Here is a 14,597-nt window from a genome sequence, read left to right on the forward strand (position 1 = left end):
CTGCCGAATAAAGGAGCCTGAGTCTGCAGCGGATCCCTTTTGTGCTTCCCTGGTCTCAGGTAGCCCCTCTCCCCCTGGGCCACTCCTGAGGTCAGGGCATTACCCTTTCCCAGCGTTTTACATTTCTGTGGGGCTCAACCCAAAGTATTGGAAGTAGCTTTGTAATTTAAAAAGAAAGGTCTCATCTATGATAAAGAGCTTTATGACAAACTGGCTTGTATCTCAGAAGAGTGGGGAGGATCCATATCCCTTATACCTTGGGCCATGGGGGTGCCAGGAAGGTCAACATATTGGCTAGAGGGAGGTCTGTAGGGTATGGGGTACAGTCAGAGAGAGGTGTGAATTGTGGTTGTGCTGGTTCACTCGCTTTGCTATTGGGTTTTCCGAAGACACTCAGCTTTGGACCTTTGTCTTTACCACCTGGACACCTCTATCTACCTCCTATCTGCCTCTTTAGAGCCAATGAAACAGTGTTGGGAGGGTACAGTTCTGGGATGAGGTCTAGGGGAACAGGAGCTACCTGGTCCTTGGAAGCCTCTTTTGGGACTTTTTGACCTTGGGAACCCCTTGCCCCCCTCCCCTGGGCCCTAGGTCAGCATTCCAGTTTCTTCTCGTCCAACAACCGGAGTCACCCCCAGATGAGTGAATTTTCCTGGAAGGATATTACCAATGCCTTGTCCCTGGCCAACATGATCCTGGGGCTCTTCTCCATCTTCTGCAGCTTCTGCAAGTAGGTCTGGAGCCCAGCAAGGTCTCAGCCAAAAGCTGGAGCCAAGGGCATAAGGGAAGGAGAGCATGGCACTGAGGCATGGGATCAACTGGGGGCAGGAGAAAGTATAGTGGGTTGGAAGTCAAGGGGCCAAGGTTCTAGCCTGAGTTCTACTACCAACCTGGTATGTGACCTTGGCTAGGTTATATCTAAGCTTCAGTTTCTCCACCTTTAAAACAAGGAGCTCATACTATGTATGATCTCTATAATTCCTTCCCGCTATGGCAGTCCAGAATGGTTCGTATGATAAAAACCAAGAGATTCTGCTCTGGTATCTTTTATATAATCCTTGAGGAGACAGGATACCATTCAAATTTTTTGATTCTTAAATTAGAACATATGATCTGGTGGAATATTTAAAATTAGCACTATTCTGGAAAATCTGAGACATGTATATGACCCCCCCCCCCAAAGTTGTAAGCTAATTCCATTTCTATAAATTAAATCACATTCAAGGCCTTGGCAAATCAGCTCTTTATAGATAAATTCTTAATAATGCAAGTAACATCCTCCTAATCTGTTTGAATCTCTATAACCATAAGCAGGTGACTTCTCTGGATTTGTTTCTCTTCCATGAAATGAATTTACCTGATAATGTTTAAGTTCCCTCCTAGTTTGAAAATTTTATGATTATCTAAGACCAGGTTTTTGGAGTCTATTAAAGTGAGGTATACCTGCCGCAGAAAATCTTTATCTTCTTAGTTCTGCCTAATTTTGGGGGATAGTGCTTTTTATGCCACAATGGTGGGCCGAGTTTCCTTTAAACACAGAATTATCAGTCTAAGCAAAGGGAATACTGAGGTTGTTTGGGGACAGCTGAGGTCTGCAGCCAGCTCTCTGTCTGCTTCTGCGGGCCACCCAAGCATTGTAGTTGGTGTGTAGACTTAGGAATGGCCTCCCAGGGCAGGTTTGCCTGAGACTGTGGTGGCTGCTTTCAGAGGGGTCTGGGAGCATGTGCTGGACAGAAGCATAGAATCCTTGAATATAGGGTCTGAAAGAGCTCTTGGAGGCTCATTTACAACATCAGAATACATGAGACAAAAACTGATAGAACTGTGGGGAGAAATTAACAAACCTACTATCATAGTTGAATATTTCAACATCCTTCTATCAATAATTGACAGAGCCAGCAGACAGAAAATCAGTAAAGATACAGTTGAACTGAATGGCCCAGCCTCATCAATCAACTGGATCTCATTAATATTTATAGACTACTTCATCCAACAATAGCAGAATATACATTTTTCTCAAACTCACCAAGAAAGACCACATTCTGGGTCTTTTTAAAAGAATAGAAATTGTACAAAGGATGCTCTTAAACCACATGGAATTAAACTAGAAGTCGATAACAGAAAGATAACTAGAATACCCCAAAATACATGGAGGCTAAACAACACACTTCTATATAATATATGGATAAAAGATGAAGTCTCAAGAGAAATTTTAAAATATTTTTAAGTAAAAGAAAATGAAAATCCAACTTACCAAAATTTGTGAGATGTAGTGAAAGCAGTACTTAGAGGGAAATTTATAGCATTAAATGCACATATTAGAAGAGAAATCTGTTCTATTACAGACAACATCAAGAGAATTAGAAGGCAAGCTTCAGACTGGGAGGAAATATCAGAAATGAAAGAGGAGTCGTTTCTACCGATCCCATGGACATTTAAAGTATAATAAAGGAATATTATAAATAACTCTATGCCCACAAATTTGATAGCCTAGATGAAATGACCAATTCCCTAAAAGACTTAACCTGTCAAATCTCACAGTAGGAGAAATAGATAATCTGAATAGGCCTATGTTGATTAAAGAAATCATTTGGCACAAACTCCTCATTTTACAAATAGAGGAAGAGAAGCCTAGAGAAGGGGAAGTTATTTATTTGAGAATTCACAGTAAGATGGCCGCAGAGGCTGGGCTAGAACCTAGGAACCCTCTGCCATTGAATATGCCTGGAATTTAGAGTTGGAAGGGATCTTAGTGATTACTTAAGGAGTTTGGGGTATCCCATTACGACTGTGGGTTGAGAGTATGGAAGGGATATAGGTGTGTGTGTGTGTGTGTGTGTGTGTGTGTGTGTGTGTGTGGTATGTAAAGCAGTGTATATCAGAAAGGATGTAAGTGTGGGGATCTAGCAGGAGTGTGTATGTGTGTGAGGGCAGGAAGTGTACTGGTGCATTGGAGGTGTGTTGAGTGGTTGTCTGGTGGAGGCTGAAAGCTGTCCCATTTGGGCCTACTGGCCTACACTTTAGGAAATCCCACTGTGCCTCCTGGATGCTTCTGATCAGCTTCCTATTAGACATGGCGATCAGAGGGATGACCAGACACTTCCACATCTGTTCCAAACTGGGTGAGTCCAGGAGTCAGACCTCTAATCCCTGACTTGAGAAATATGCCCGTCAGGACAGCTCCTCGATCTCCTAATTTCAACAGGCCTTCATCAGTCACCTGTTCACGCTCCTCAAGCATAGCGGAAGCAGGCTTAGAGCAGGAGTTGGGAGCCCCTCAGCCTAGACCTAACTCCTCTGCAGGCTCACCTATTGATCTCTGGCCATCCTTGTTCTGGCTTTCAGGTTCCCTGTCCGTCCTGCCTCCCTGTTCAGTGCTTAGTCAGGAATTGGGAGCGGGAATGCTGGTTGTGGTGGTGGGGATAGGGTGAGGGGTTGGGAAATGAAAAATGACTCTAAGCAGAGCAGCTGGTTTAAAATACAACAAAATATTTCAGCATAAGAGTTTGCTTGAAAAACATTTCATAGTTTATCAATTTGTATCCAGTTGTAGACCAATCCTTGTATATAAAAGGATGGGGAAACTAAGACCTGGACATGGAAAAACTTGCCTAAGGCGGCGTGGTCAGTCTGAGGCAGAGCTCGAAGGAGACCCCAGTTTTTGGTCCGTAGACCACTCTGGGTAGCTATTGCCCTCTGGAACCTCAGACCATGCTTGTCACCATTCCAGCTCCCCGATGGGGACTAAGGTACAAGACATATAAGTGTAAGTTTTTCTAACCTTGGCCTTCTGGAGCAGGAGTTGAGCTGAATGACTTGGCTGTCTTCACCACCTTTGGCCTGGCCTCAGCTCTGCTTCTAGGTGTGGAAGGGCCTCTGAACGGGTTCCTGGCCATCATCTATGTGTTAGCTGCTTCTTTCCGCCTATGTTTTTATTCAACCGGTGAGTGGAACCCACCCTTGTGGCTGAGGTAGGGAACCACAAAGTGGGAGGAGCTTCTGGATGCCAGAAACCTGAGGTGCAGTAAAATCCCTCCTCCTTCCTTCTCCTGTGTCCCAGACTCACTGGAGGCCGCAGGCTGCACTGGCAGAGCCCTGGTCTTGGGGGGCAGGGGCCCTCGGTTTTTTGGGTCAGCTATGCCTTTTTCTCGCTGTATGACTTCTGGATGGAGCATGTGGATTAAGACTCTATAACTGATGGTCATACTCCAGTTTCCGAAAGTAAATGGGGAGAATGAGCTCTGTTGAGGACAATTGTCTAAGATCCCAATGCAAGGGAGAGCAGATGCAGACTAGAAGATCTCAAAGGACCTTTCTACAGAAGTTTCCTAGGGGCCAGGGTGCTCACTTGGTCCTAGCTGCCTGCTTTAACCTTGAGGATCCAATGCAAAGCCCACACATCATCCCCGAGAATAACTAAATTCTTTATAGCCTGCCACTGTTCTGGGATTAAGGGGATTGGGAGGGTGGGGCTGGGAAAATCCAAAGAGAGAGAGAGAGAGAGAGAGAGAGAGAGAGAGAGAGAGAGAGAGAGAGAGAGAGAGAGAGAGAGGCTTGCTTCATTTGTATACCTTTAGAGCAGTGGGAGGCAGCTAACTCCGATCTTTTCTTTCCCCAGCGGGCATTCCCTCCACATACAAGGGTCTGCCCTGCCCCTATGCTTCCAGCGTTTTGGCCTCCACTTCCCTTCTGACCAAAGGCAACACGTTCATTCTCTCTTGCATGGCCTCACTCATGATTCTATTCATGATAGACCAAAGCTACTACCCACATGATGAAATCCTGGAGTCTGAGAACTGGAAAAAAATGGTTTATCTGGGAGGTAAGTAGGGATGGGAGAGCGTAGGGTGGGAAATACACATAAGACCCCTTTGTTAAAACTGAGCGTTTGCCTTTTGTCTTCTTCCAGGTGTCATCCTGTTGCTTTTGTCTCCGTTCTCACTAACAGCTTTTTACTGCCTGATGTGGTCCCTCTCGTACATCTTCTTTCCAGATGCTCTTTGGGGCAAGGCAGCGTGTTTTAGGCTACAGTACCAAAAAAACTAAACAGCTCTACCCCTCCCACTGGCCTCCATGGAGTCTGCGCCAGCTCGTTGGGCAAATCTTGCCTTATCCTCACTAAATCTTTTCTTGTTCCTGTGTTGTGCCTGTGGTAGATACATGTCGCTTTGAACCGGAACAACCCACAGTAGGGCCAGCTGCCGTCACTTCTTCCTCTTAATTCAGGGATCTGAATTCCTTGAGCACAATAGTTGCATGTGTCATATGAAACAGATTTTTTTTTTTTTCCAACCTAAATATGAGCCGGGTTTGAGTTCCAGCTCTATTATAGGGTGGAGGATGTTGGTGGTGGTGGTGGTGGGGGGGGTGTAGGGGTGTGACCTGTGCACTGAGGTTAGTCCCTTGGAAAGGAGTGAAGTCCTTCAGACTTGGTATAGCCTCTGCCTCTGCTCCGCCTGGTCGTAATCACTCCATTGGTAGGGTGGGGCTTGGCTCACTAAAGCATTTCTTTTTTTCTTTACAAATTTAAAAGAATTTTTTTCAATTACAGTTGACATTCAATATTATATTAGTTTCAGGTGCACAGCATAGTGGTTAGACATTTATGTAACTTACAATGTGACCCCTCTAAGAAGTCTAGAACCACCTGACACCACACATATAGTTATTATAATTATTGATTATATTCCTTATGCTGTACTGTACATCCCCATGCCTATTTTCTAACTGCCAGTTTGTCCTTCTTAATCCTTTCACCTTTATCACCAGGCCCCCCTAACCCCACTCCCATCTGGCAACCATCAGTTTGTTTTCTGTATCTCTGATTTTGTTTCTGTTTTGTTGGTTTGGTTTTTAGATTTCGCATATAAGTGAAGTCATACGGTATTTGTCTTTCTCTGTCTGGCTTTTTCCATTTAGCATAATACCCTCTAGGTCTATCCAGGTTGTTGCAAATGGTAAGATTTCAGTCTTTGTTATGGCTGACTAATCTTCCACTGTATATGTGTACCATTTCTTTATCCAATCATCTATGGATGGACACTTAGGTTGCTTCCATATCTTGGCTATTATAAGTAATGCTGCAATGAACTAACACTCTGGCTCCACAGAGCAGAGCTAAATCACAGGACAGTCACGTTGCCCAACTGGAATGTACGTAGGACTTTTAACTTAAAATTCTGTATTTCAACAAAGCTTCTGCCTTTTGCTTCATTTAGAGGTTAGACATATTAGTAGCTTGAGGGCATCATTTGATTCCCAGAACCTCATTATGTGTTTTTTCCTAAGCTCTAAAATACTGAACTCTAGATATTCAAATACCATTCCATGTTCTAAAATCAAAGGCAAGTAGAAACAGACAGAATTGTATGGAACCCTAAAAAATTGTATGGAACCCTCAGAAAAACGTAGCTCCATGAAAGCAGTGAAGCTGAGCACTGCCTCGACTTTCTCCCTCCAGATGGTGTGCTAAGAATTGTTGGCTGGTCCCCCTTCTTCAGCTAGGGCACCAGAGCACCTTTTACCTCAGGTCCAGCTTCTTGAATTTATGTGGCAAATGCGTGTTAAATCTAAAATTAGGATTTACAAATAAAAATCCAAAGAAGCCCACACAGCTCTGATTGGGCTCTACAGGAGCAGACAGTCCTCCCCTCTTCCCCACTGCTCTCTGTTCATCTCTGTCATTTACATTTTTTGTTAGATGATTATGTCTGTGTTCCACTCGATTTTAAATTCCTTCAGTTCATGCTTTTGGATTGGGTTGCCTGCCATAGTGCCTGGCACTCAAAAATGTTTACTTTGGAGATGAATTAATTGTATGTCGTAGTAAGCTATATACAAGTTTACTATAATGTGTTAAGAAACTTACAAATACCCTTGAGCTCAGACGTTCCACTTTGAATAATCCCATCATAAACCTGTTTCTAGGCCTGATAAAGTCACCCCAAAATGGAAATGCATAAGCACCCACACTCCCCTCCCTATTGGTGCAGGCCTGCTTCTAGCTGTGCACATTCACAAGGTGAGAGGATCCTCGCTTCCAGCCTCTGACCCTGCATAGTGAATCATCTGGGAGTTAAAGGGCACAGATTTATACCTGTGTGGCTAAAAATGGAGGATCAGGAAGGGCTGCAGAGTTTCAGCCCCGGGAGGAAGAAGAACTGGAAATAGTCACGTTCTTTCTCCCCTTTCCTCTCCACTCCCCTTGCAGGAGCCAGGCTTCCCTCTGCTCACTTCCACTTTTCTTTCCTGGTATATCCTTTCTGACTCCACTTGCTATGAATAGGTACCCCCAAACTAAAGTATGAATAAACACACATTTTATTAGTATTTTATTTGCATTTTTGGAGATTTGCAGTTTCACAAGAGACAGATTTTTCTCAAACAATAGAAAAAGGTTAAAAAAAAAGGACACTGTCTTAGAAGAATAAAACAAGTCTCTTCAGCAAGCATTTAGCTAATTCAGATTGGAAGAACCAGTGAAAAAGAAGTTATAGAGTTGTTCAGATTTATCCAGTTTTGGGAATAACAAAAAAATGTCTTCTTATCTAGTTCTGGAAGGCTCCAAATGGGCCATTTCAGCTTAGAACCAGTAATGAGCTCACAGAAAAAGCCTCCGGGGTCCCAGAACATGCGGCGGCTCACTCTCCAGGAGGCTGCATCTGTTTACAAAACTCATCAAACTGCTGCTGCTCCAGTTCCGTCATGACTCTGTTGAGGGCATAGATCTGAATGGGAGAAAAAGAGGTGTCAGAGACATAATAGGCTGTGCCCTTTGAAAATGCCAGAACTGCACGGACAGTGATAAGGGAACAGGAGAAGTAGGTATTAATTCCATTTGGGGAATCAAGAGAGAAGCAGGGAAGCAGGTGACTTAATTTGGCTTTTAAAGGATCAGTAGGATATAAAGAGTAGAGACTGGGAAGGGACTTGATGCATGATAGGGGTGGGGAGGGAGAAGGGATATTATGATTAAATAAATATAACGGAAAGTACAGGATTAGTTTTGGAAACTTTAAATATGCCTATATGAAGGTTATTATAGAGTGGGGTTTGGGGAGATGGAAAAAGCAAGAAAAGTAGTATGTTAAACCTTAAATGCCATGCCAAGGAATCCGAACTTTATCTGGCCAACTCTGGAGAGCCAGCCAGCAAAGACGTGTGCAGGGGAGCAACCTGATTATACCTGGGCTTTGGGAAAGATAACTGGAGATCATGTGAGGGATGGAGTGGGGGGAGGAGGGATTATAGGATACTCAGGACGTATCTATTGCAACAATGTAGGGTAGGGGGGTAGTAGGAAGAGGACCTACAGCGGGCCTTGGGGTGGAATGAAAACTGCAAGGGGCATTCTAAGGTAAAGGCAAGAGATGTACCTTATTCCTCACCTTTGTTTTTAAATTCTAGTATTAATCTGTTCACTAAAGAACTTAAAATCATAAACCTTCCCAATTTGTAAAATGAAAAAATGAAGAGGCGTGTTTGTGTACAGGAAAAATAACTGATTAAAAAGAAGACAAGAAAAGGGAGTAAAAAAAAACTGAGAGAGTGGCTCTATAACGTAGTGGTCAGCACATCTGCTTTACATGCAGAAGGTCCTGGGTTGGCGCCCCAGGTGGAGCCATGGACCATAACCCATGGTCTGGGCAAGCGTGTGGGAGGAGACGCCCCACCTTCAGAAATCCAGTTCTAAAGGGGAAATGGCAACATCCATAGGTCAGGGGTGGAAGTGAGGGGGAGGGGGGTAGAATTAAAGAGGTGGGGGGAGCAACTGAAAAGTGAAACACAGAGAAGAAACAAAATTAGAGTTGAAATTAATAAAAAAGCAACGAAATGTATAATAGAGAGGATCACCCAAACTGCAAGATGGTTCTTTGAAAATACCAAACCAAACTCTGCAAAGCTCTCACATGAATGATCAAGATAAAAACGAGAGCAGACACACACAAATATTATTAAAGTTAAAAAAAATTTACTGATATAATGGAGATCACAACACATTATGAACTTTGTGTCAATAAGTTTGAAAAGGTAACGAAGTAAATTTCCAGAAATCAAAATGATTAAAACTAACTAGAATAAATGGTAAGCTTGAATGATCCTATAATCTTTTTTCCACAATTTTTTTATTGTGGTAAGATCCTATAATCTCTAAGGAAAATGGAATTCCACAGTGATGAAAAGTTACAACCACAAATGATTCTTAAGAAAACAATACAGACGGTTAAAATGGTTGTTTAATGTTAGTTACCACAATAAAAATAAATAAATTTGAATAGTTTCAAAAAAGATGCTGAATGAAAAGAGCCAATCACAGACTATAATATGTAAAATTCTGAAACATGCAAAACTAGACAATATGTTGTTACACTACAAAATATTATTTCTGAGTACATACAGAAGTTGTAAATCAATATAGAACAGAGAAGGAGTGATTAGCACAAAATTAAGGAATGAAGGTACTACTTACTAGTGGGAAGGGTCGGGAACATGACCAGAGAGGGGCCCAAGGAACTTCTAAGTGATTGGTCAGGTTCTATTTCTGTAGTTTGGGGGTAGGTACAAAGGTGTTTGTTTTACTCATCTTCTTTAAGCTGCACACACACATCGTGTGTGTGTGTGTGTGTGTGTGTGTGTATTATATATTTTTTTAAACATTTGCTTCATTCATTCATGCAATAATGAGCATTTGCAACCTGCACATTGCTATGCTAGAGACTGAGAGGGATATTAAACGGCTTCTTGGAGACTTCCAGATAAAGGAGGCAGGCTGGTAGGAGAAAGAGGAAAATAACGTAAGCAGAGAAAAAAGACTCAAAACAGAGCAGGAGGTCTGAACCAAGGAACAAAAGACTTTCAAAGAAGGAAAGGGTCACCAACAGTGTCCAAATGTTGCTTCAACTGCCAAGTGTGCCTTCTGCTTCCATTCACCCTCACAGCTCTCATTCATACCTAACTTTCTGGAATGGGGCATCCTTGCAGAACCTAATGGAAACTGTGTCTCTTCCTCCCCCCAAGGGGTCTTGTCACATTCTATCTTAGGAAATTACATTCCATGCAACATAAATAAAGAAAACAGCAAGGCAGCTATATAGGGCAAAGCAAAAAGCAGAAGACGAAGGTCAGAAGATTTGTTTAGATGGCAGTCCTGCCCCTTGATCCCTTATTAACCAGGGATTCTGGTGACATTGCTTCACTTTAAAATGAAAAGAATACCTTCTACCTCATGAAGTCATGTATTTGACATCTCCCTACCTTACTGCAGGAAGGATTTACCAAGGTTAAAATGGAAGTGACAATAACACCTGAGTAACCACAATACGCCCTGATGTGAGGACCACACGACGTCATGCATGCACAGTCTGGCCCATGTCTGGCATATCTGAAGAGCCTGGCTACTGCCAGCTGCGGCGAGAGCACAAATCCAACATTACATTTCAGCGAGTCAACATAAACACAGTCAGAGTCCGAGTCCACACACTCAAAACGAGCCGACCGCTTAAAGCACGATGGTCCCCGACAACAACTGCTGCCATGTACTGAGTGTTCTCTCCGTGCCAGGCACTGTGCTAAGTGTTTTGCATATAACATTTCCATCCCTTATGACAATCCTGTGAGGTAGACATCATCCTCATTTTACCATGGAGGAATTGAGGACCTGAGGTTCAGAGAGGGTATCTTGTCTGAGGTCACACAGGAAAAACTGGGATTTACAGAGGAGCTAGGATTTGACGTCAGACGAACCTACCCTGTGGAACCTCACCAGAAGGGTGTCAGTGAGGATATGAACAATGTCTTCAACAATATCCCTACGGTATGCATAAATGACAGTTTCTGAGGACTGTTTCTTATAGCACCCCTCAAACCGTTCACCAAAGCACAATAAAGTCATCAGGGAGCCTTGATCCACGTGGGGCGGTAAAGGAAAGGGGGAACAACAGTCCATTAGGGTACAGGTCCCCAGTTTACAGATTAACTTCGAACACACTATTAAATTTACTTACTATGTTTACTGTCTGCCTCCTGCACCGAATGCAAGATTCACAGGCAGGGTTCTCCTCTGCCTTGTCCCATCATCCGTCTCAAGTCCTACAACAGTGCCTGACACATAACAGCAGCTCAACAGTTGTTTAATGAATGGATCACATTAACAAAAATTTAAAGCCTGCCACTGTAAAGTGTTGGAAAAGACGTGAGCAATGAGAACTCTCTTACACTGCTAATGCAAGTACAAACTTGTACAATCTCTTTGGAAGCAATTTGGCAAAATTTAGTAAAATTGAAATGTACCCAGTAGTTCCAGTTCTATACGCCCTACAGAAATTGTAGCACAGGTGCCAAAGGAGATATCTAAAAGGTTTTCACTACAGCAATGTTTGTAATAGCAAAAAAAAAAAAAAAAAAAGGTAAATAATTTAAATGTCCATCACTGGAGGAATGGGTAAATACACTAAAATGGATTCATAAAATATACTACTGTAAGCAGTGATGAGAAATAAACTAAATTTTTATATTAACATGAATAGTTCTAAAAAACAGTGTAAGCATAATGCAATATAAAACATGGAATTTTATTAATGTAGAATTTTATTTGCCAAGAAAACTGTATATTGTTCAAGGATATCTATTAATATATTTGAATGTAAAAGTATTTTTTAAAATAGTGGTTGCCCATGGGGAGGGGAAAAGTGTATAAGACAGGAAATGGACAAAGAGGACTTCAAATTTATATGCAATTTTAATTTATCTTACTTTAAAAAGTCTCCTTTTGGCAAATATGACAAAATGTTAACCACTACCATTCTGGGGTTCTGAGCACCCAACTGTTTATTATACTATTTTATTTTTGTGTATTTTTAAATTTCTCAAAAAAAAAAAAAATGAACAAAACAAATAGAAGAGTGCAGCAAGCTTTTCCCTGATATTAAATACTAAAATAAAATACTCATGTCTGATGTGGTTCAACCTAGGCAGTGTAAACAGTTTAAGCTTTTTATTCACAAATTGATGGTAAGTGTTGATTGGTAAGTGTTGACACATTGGTAGGTGCAAAGCTTGGGCCCCTCCTTCCTGGTTATGAGCCAAATCCAGAAAGAACATGTGAGCTGGGGTGTCTGACATTTGCGTTCTCTTACTCTGATCCCTCCCTTGCACGTCCCTTCTCTTTCTCATTTCTTCCTTCCCTCAGGTCCCTACCACAAAAGCTCTGTGCCAGGGGTCTTCTGGAGACTTGGTACTGGCTGGGGTTCTGACACTAACTTGGCATATGACTCTGGGCTGTCTGTCACTTCACCATTCTGGACCTCAACAATCTCTTCTCTAAACCTGTTTTAGAGGACACCTGTTTTGCCTGGATGCAGGTAGGACTCCCCACCGTTCTGCTATTTCTCTATTCTGGCATTGTCTCCAACAGACTACAGGTATACAGGCCCTCTCCTCACTCTCACCTCTGCTCTCTGTCTTTGCTTCAGCTCCTGCTGGGCTGATTTCTGCTTGGCCTTCTCAACTCTGCTGACAGGTTCTTTGATTTTGGATTTTTCTTTACGTGCAGGTGGATCCATGACTTGGCTTCTGAATATTTCTTAATCAGCTCTGACCTGGATGGAAAGAGGGAAAGGAAAGAAGGGGAAGGGGAAGGGAAGGAAAAGAGGAAGAAAAGAAAAAGAACTGTCAGTCGTTCGCCTAACTAATCCCCTTCCTTTAACAGGTGAGGCAGAGAGGCCCAGTAGAAAGGGCGCTACATTTGGAGGAGTAAGACCCAAGTCCCATCGCCACGACCTCGCTGGGCGTTCCACTCTGAGCCTTAGTTTTTTGTCTGCAAAATAACACAATAATTCATTCCCTGGTCTCCTTCTAAAAGCTGCTGTGTGAGGACCAAATGAGAAGACCCAGGTGAAAGCTTTTCATACATCGGAGCGTGCTGTACCCAAGGTGGGGCTGTTTTAATTATGAGACACCGAGGCCCAAAGGGACAAGCCAGCCGAAGTCCCGCAGTGGAGCATCGGGAAGGCCTGAGCCTCGCGCCGTCTCAGGCCTAGGGGCCAGGGCTTTCCCACCTCTGCCCTGCTGGACAGTTACATCCCAGTCCTGCCCGCAGAGCCCCCGCCCTCAGCCACCCGTGCGGACCCAGGCAGGCCACCACCTCACCGCCCGCCTGGTCCGCCCTCCGTCCCACCCCGTCCGGGCCCGCCCCCCGCCCCCGCCGCCAGGCCCGCCCTGGGCCCAAACCCGGTCCCGGGGTAGGCTCCCCTCCCACCACTGCTCTCTCCCGGTGCAAAATGGCGGCCGGCGGCGCTCGAGAATCGGCGCCTTCCCTCCCCGCATCGGGACTTTGGGGCCCAGCTGCGATGCGGACACGGCCCCACGCTGGGAACCCTCGCTTTCCCCTACCTCGCAGAGTGGAGTCGGAGCCGCCACGCCTCGGGTTGGGCCGGGCCGGGGGCGGGGCCGAGCGTGGGGGCGGGGCCGGGCGTGGGGGCCGGCACCCTGCGAGGCCCCGCCCTCAGGCCGGACTGCGCGTGCTCAGGATTGCTGTGTTGCTCACCCGCGTAGGTGCTGGGGCTGGAACGGGTGCTGGAGCGGGGACTGGGGGTGGGTGGTGTAACAAAATCTTTTACCGGGAATATTTTTTGAGACAGCTGCTAGGCTTCGAAGGGTGATACCTGAAACCTGGGACTAGAATTGTAACTTTCTGAGCCTCAGTTTCTTAGTTCTAAAAGTGGGAATGGTGATTGCTATCTTGATTTCTGAACGTCTTAGGAAGATCAAGCGAGAGCCTGTTTGCCACAGTACTTTGAAAAAAGAAGTCGTGACAGAACTATAAATAGCCAATATAGATGTAGAGGAACGTTCAGGTCCACTGCTAATCAATAATATTAACAATTATTTTTACAATTACAATTTTATAATTATTTACAAAAATTTTACATATTAAAATAGATGACTGTCGTTTTTAATTTATTAGATTAGCAAGATTGAAGAAAATGGTGACTAAATGCTTTGACAACATAAATCCTGTTCAGTCTAATGATGATAACAACAATAATAGCCACCTCTCTTCTGGCCTTTTTATGTTCCAGATTACTGTTCTTAGAGCTTTACATTTATTAACTCATGTATTCCTCATAGTAAGTACGTATAATAATGTACATATATAATAATATACTATTATTATCCCCACTTTACAGATAAAGAAACAGAGGCACTGAACAGTTATGATTTGTCCAAGGTCACACAACTAGTAAATGCCACAGCAAGTATTTCCACCAGGATTCAGGATAAGGCAATGGCCTATCCAAAGGAAAACATGTTCAGGCCTACAACTTTTGTTCCTCTAAAGGTTTAGTAAGAATTGAAACAAATAATGGATACTAAGCAAACTGTGAGGGTGTAGCCCAGGTGGACACTCACACTTTGAAAGTGTAAATTGTTAACAACCTTCTTGGGAGTCAGTTTAGCACTACATATCAAAGCCTTAAAAATGAGTGCAACCCCACAAAAAGGCATATACTACATGATTTCATTCTCATGAGATATCTAAACTAGTCAAACTCTTAGGAAGTAGAATGCTGATTGCCAGGGGCTAGAGGACAGTGGAA

At 43.5% G+C, this 14,597-nt stretch overlaps 2 protein-coding genes across 3 annotated transcripts; one reads left to right on the top strand and one right to left on the bottom strand.

The window, feature by feature from the left end:
* The first annotated feature begins 599 nt into the window (after positions 1–599).
* Positions 600–5,046, top strand: TMEM269 (transmembrane protein 269). The gene is made up of 5 exons (XM_016139963.2): positions 600–730; positions 3,025–3,122; positions 3,800–3,943; positions 4,619–4,822; positions 4,910–5,046. Exons 1-5 carry the CDS (start codon positions 639–641, stop codon positions 5,044–5,046), a joined length of 675 nt encoding a protein of 224 aa, XP_015995449.2. The 5' UTR covers positions 600–638.
* A 2,268-nt stretch (positions 5,047–7,314) lies between these two features.
* On the bottom strand, positions 7,315–13,455 carry LOC107508291 (small vasohibin binding protein). 2 transcript variants are annotated; one of them, XM_016139975.2, is made up of 3 exons: positions 13,390–13,455; positions 12,447–12,596; positions 7,315–7,727 (listed from the first exon to the last, which is right to left on the bottom strand). In XM_016139975.2, exons 2-3 carry the CDS (start codon positions 12,558–12,560, stop codon positions 7,641–7,643), a joined length of 201 nt encoding a protein of 66 aa, XP_015995461.1. In that variant the 5' UTR covers positions 12,561–12,596; positions 13,390–13,455; the 3' UTR covers positions 7,315–7,640. The 2 variants fall into 2 exon arrangements, with proteins under 2 accessions (XP_015995461.1, XP_015995464.1); XM_016139978.2 differs by lacking the exon at positions 13,390–13,455 and adding an exon at positions 13,256–13,381.
* Positions 13,456–14,597: the final 1,142 nt, after the last annotated feature.

This window comes from Rousettus aegyptiacus, unplaced genomic scaffold, assembly GCF_014176215.1.
Source record: "Rousettus aegyptiacus isolate mRouAeg1 unplaced genomic scaffold, mRouAeg1.p scaffold_m13_p_1, whole genome shotgun sequence".
Classification (NCBI taxonomy): Eukaryota; Metazoa; Chordata; class Mammalia; order Chiroptera; family Pteropodidae; genus Rousettus; species Rousettus aegyptiacus.

Bases quoted from the DNA above. Each gene is read 5' to 3' on its own strand.
- TMEM269 (XM_016139963.2), top strand. From the start codon at position 639: ATGAGTGAATTTTCCTGGAAGGATATTACCAATGCCTTGTCCCTGGCC. The intron at 3,123-3,799 runs GTGAGTCCAGGA...CTTCTGGAGCAG, and splicing joins CCACATCTGTTCCAAACTGG to GAGTTGAGCTGAATGACTTG. The intron at 3,944-4,618 runs GTGAGTGGAACC...TTCTTTCCCCAG, and splicing joins CCTATGTTTTTATTCAACCG to CGGGCATTCCCTCCACATAC.
- LOC107508291 (XM_016139975.2), bottom strand. From the start codon at position 12,560: ATGGATCCACCTGCACGTAAAGAAAAATCCAAAATCAAAGAACCTGTC. The intron at 7,728-12,446 runs GTGAGAGTGAGG...TCTCCCATTCAG, and splicing joins AGCAAAGACAGAGAGCAGAG to ATCTATGCCCTCAACAGAGT.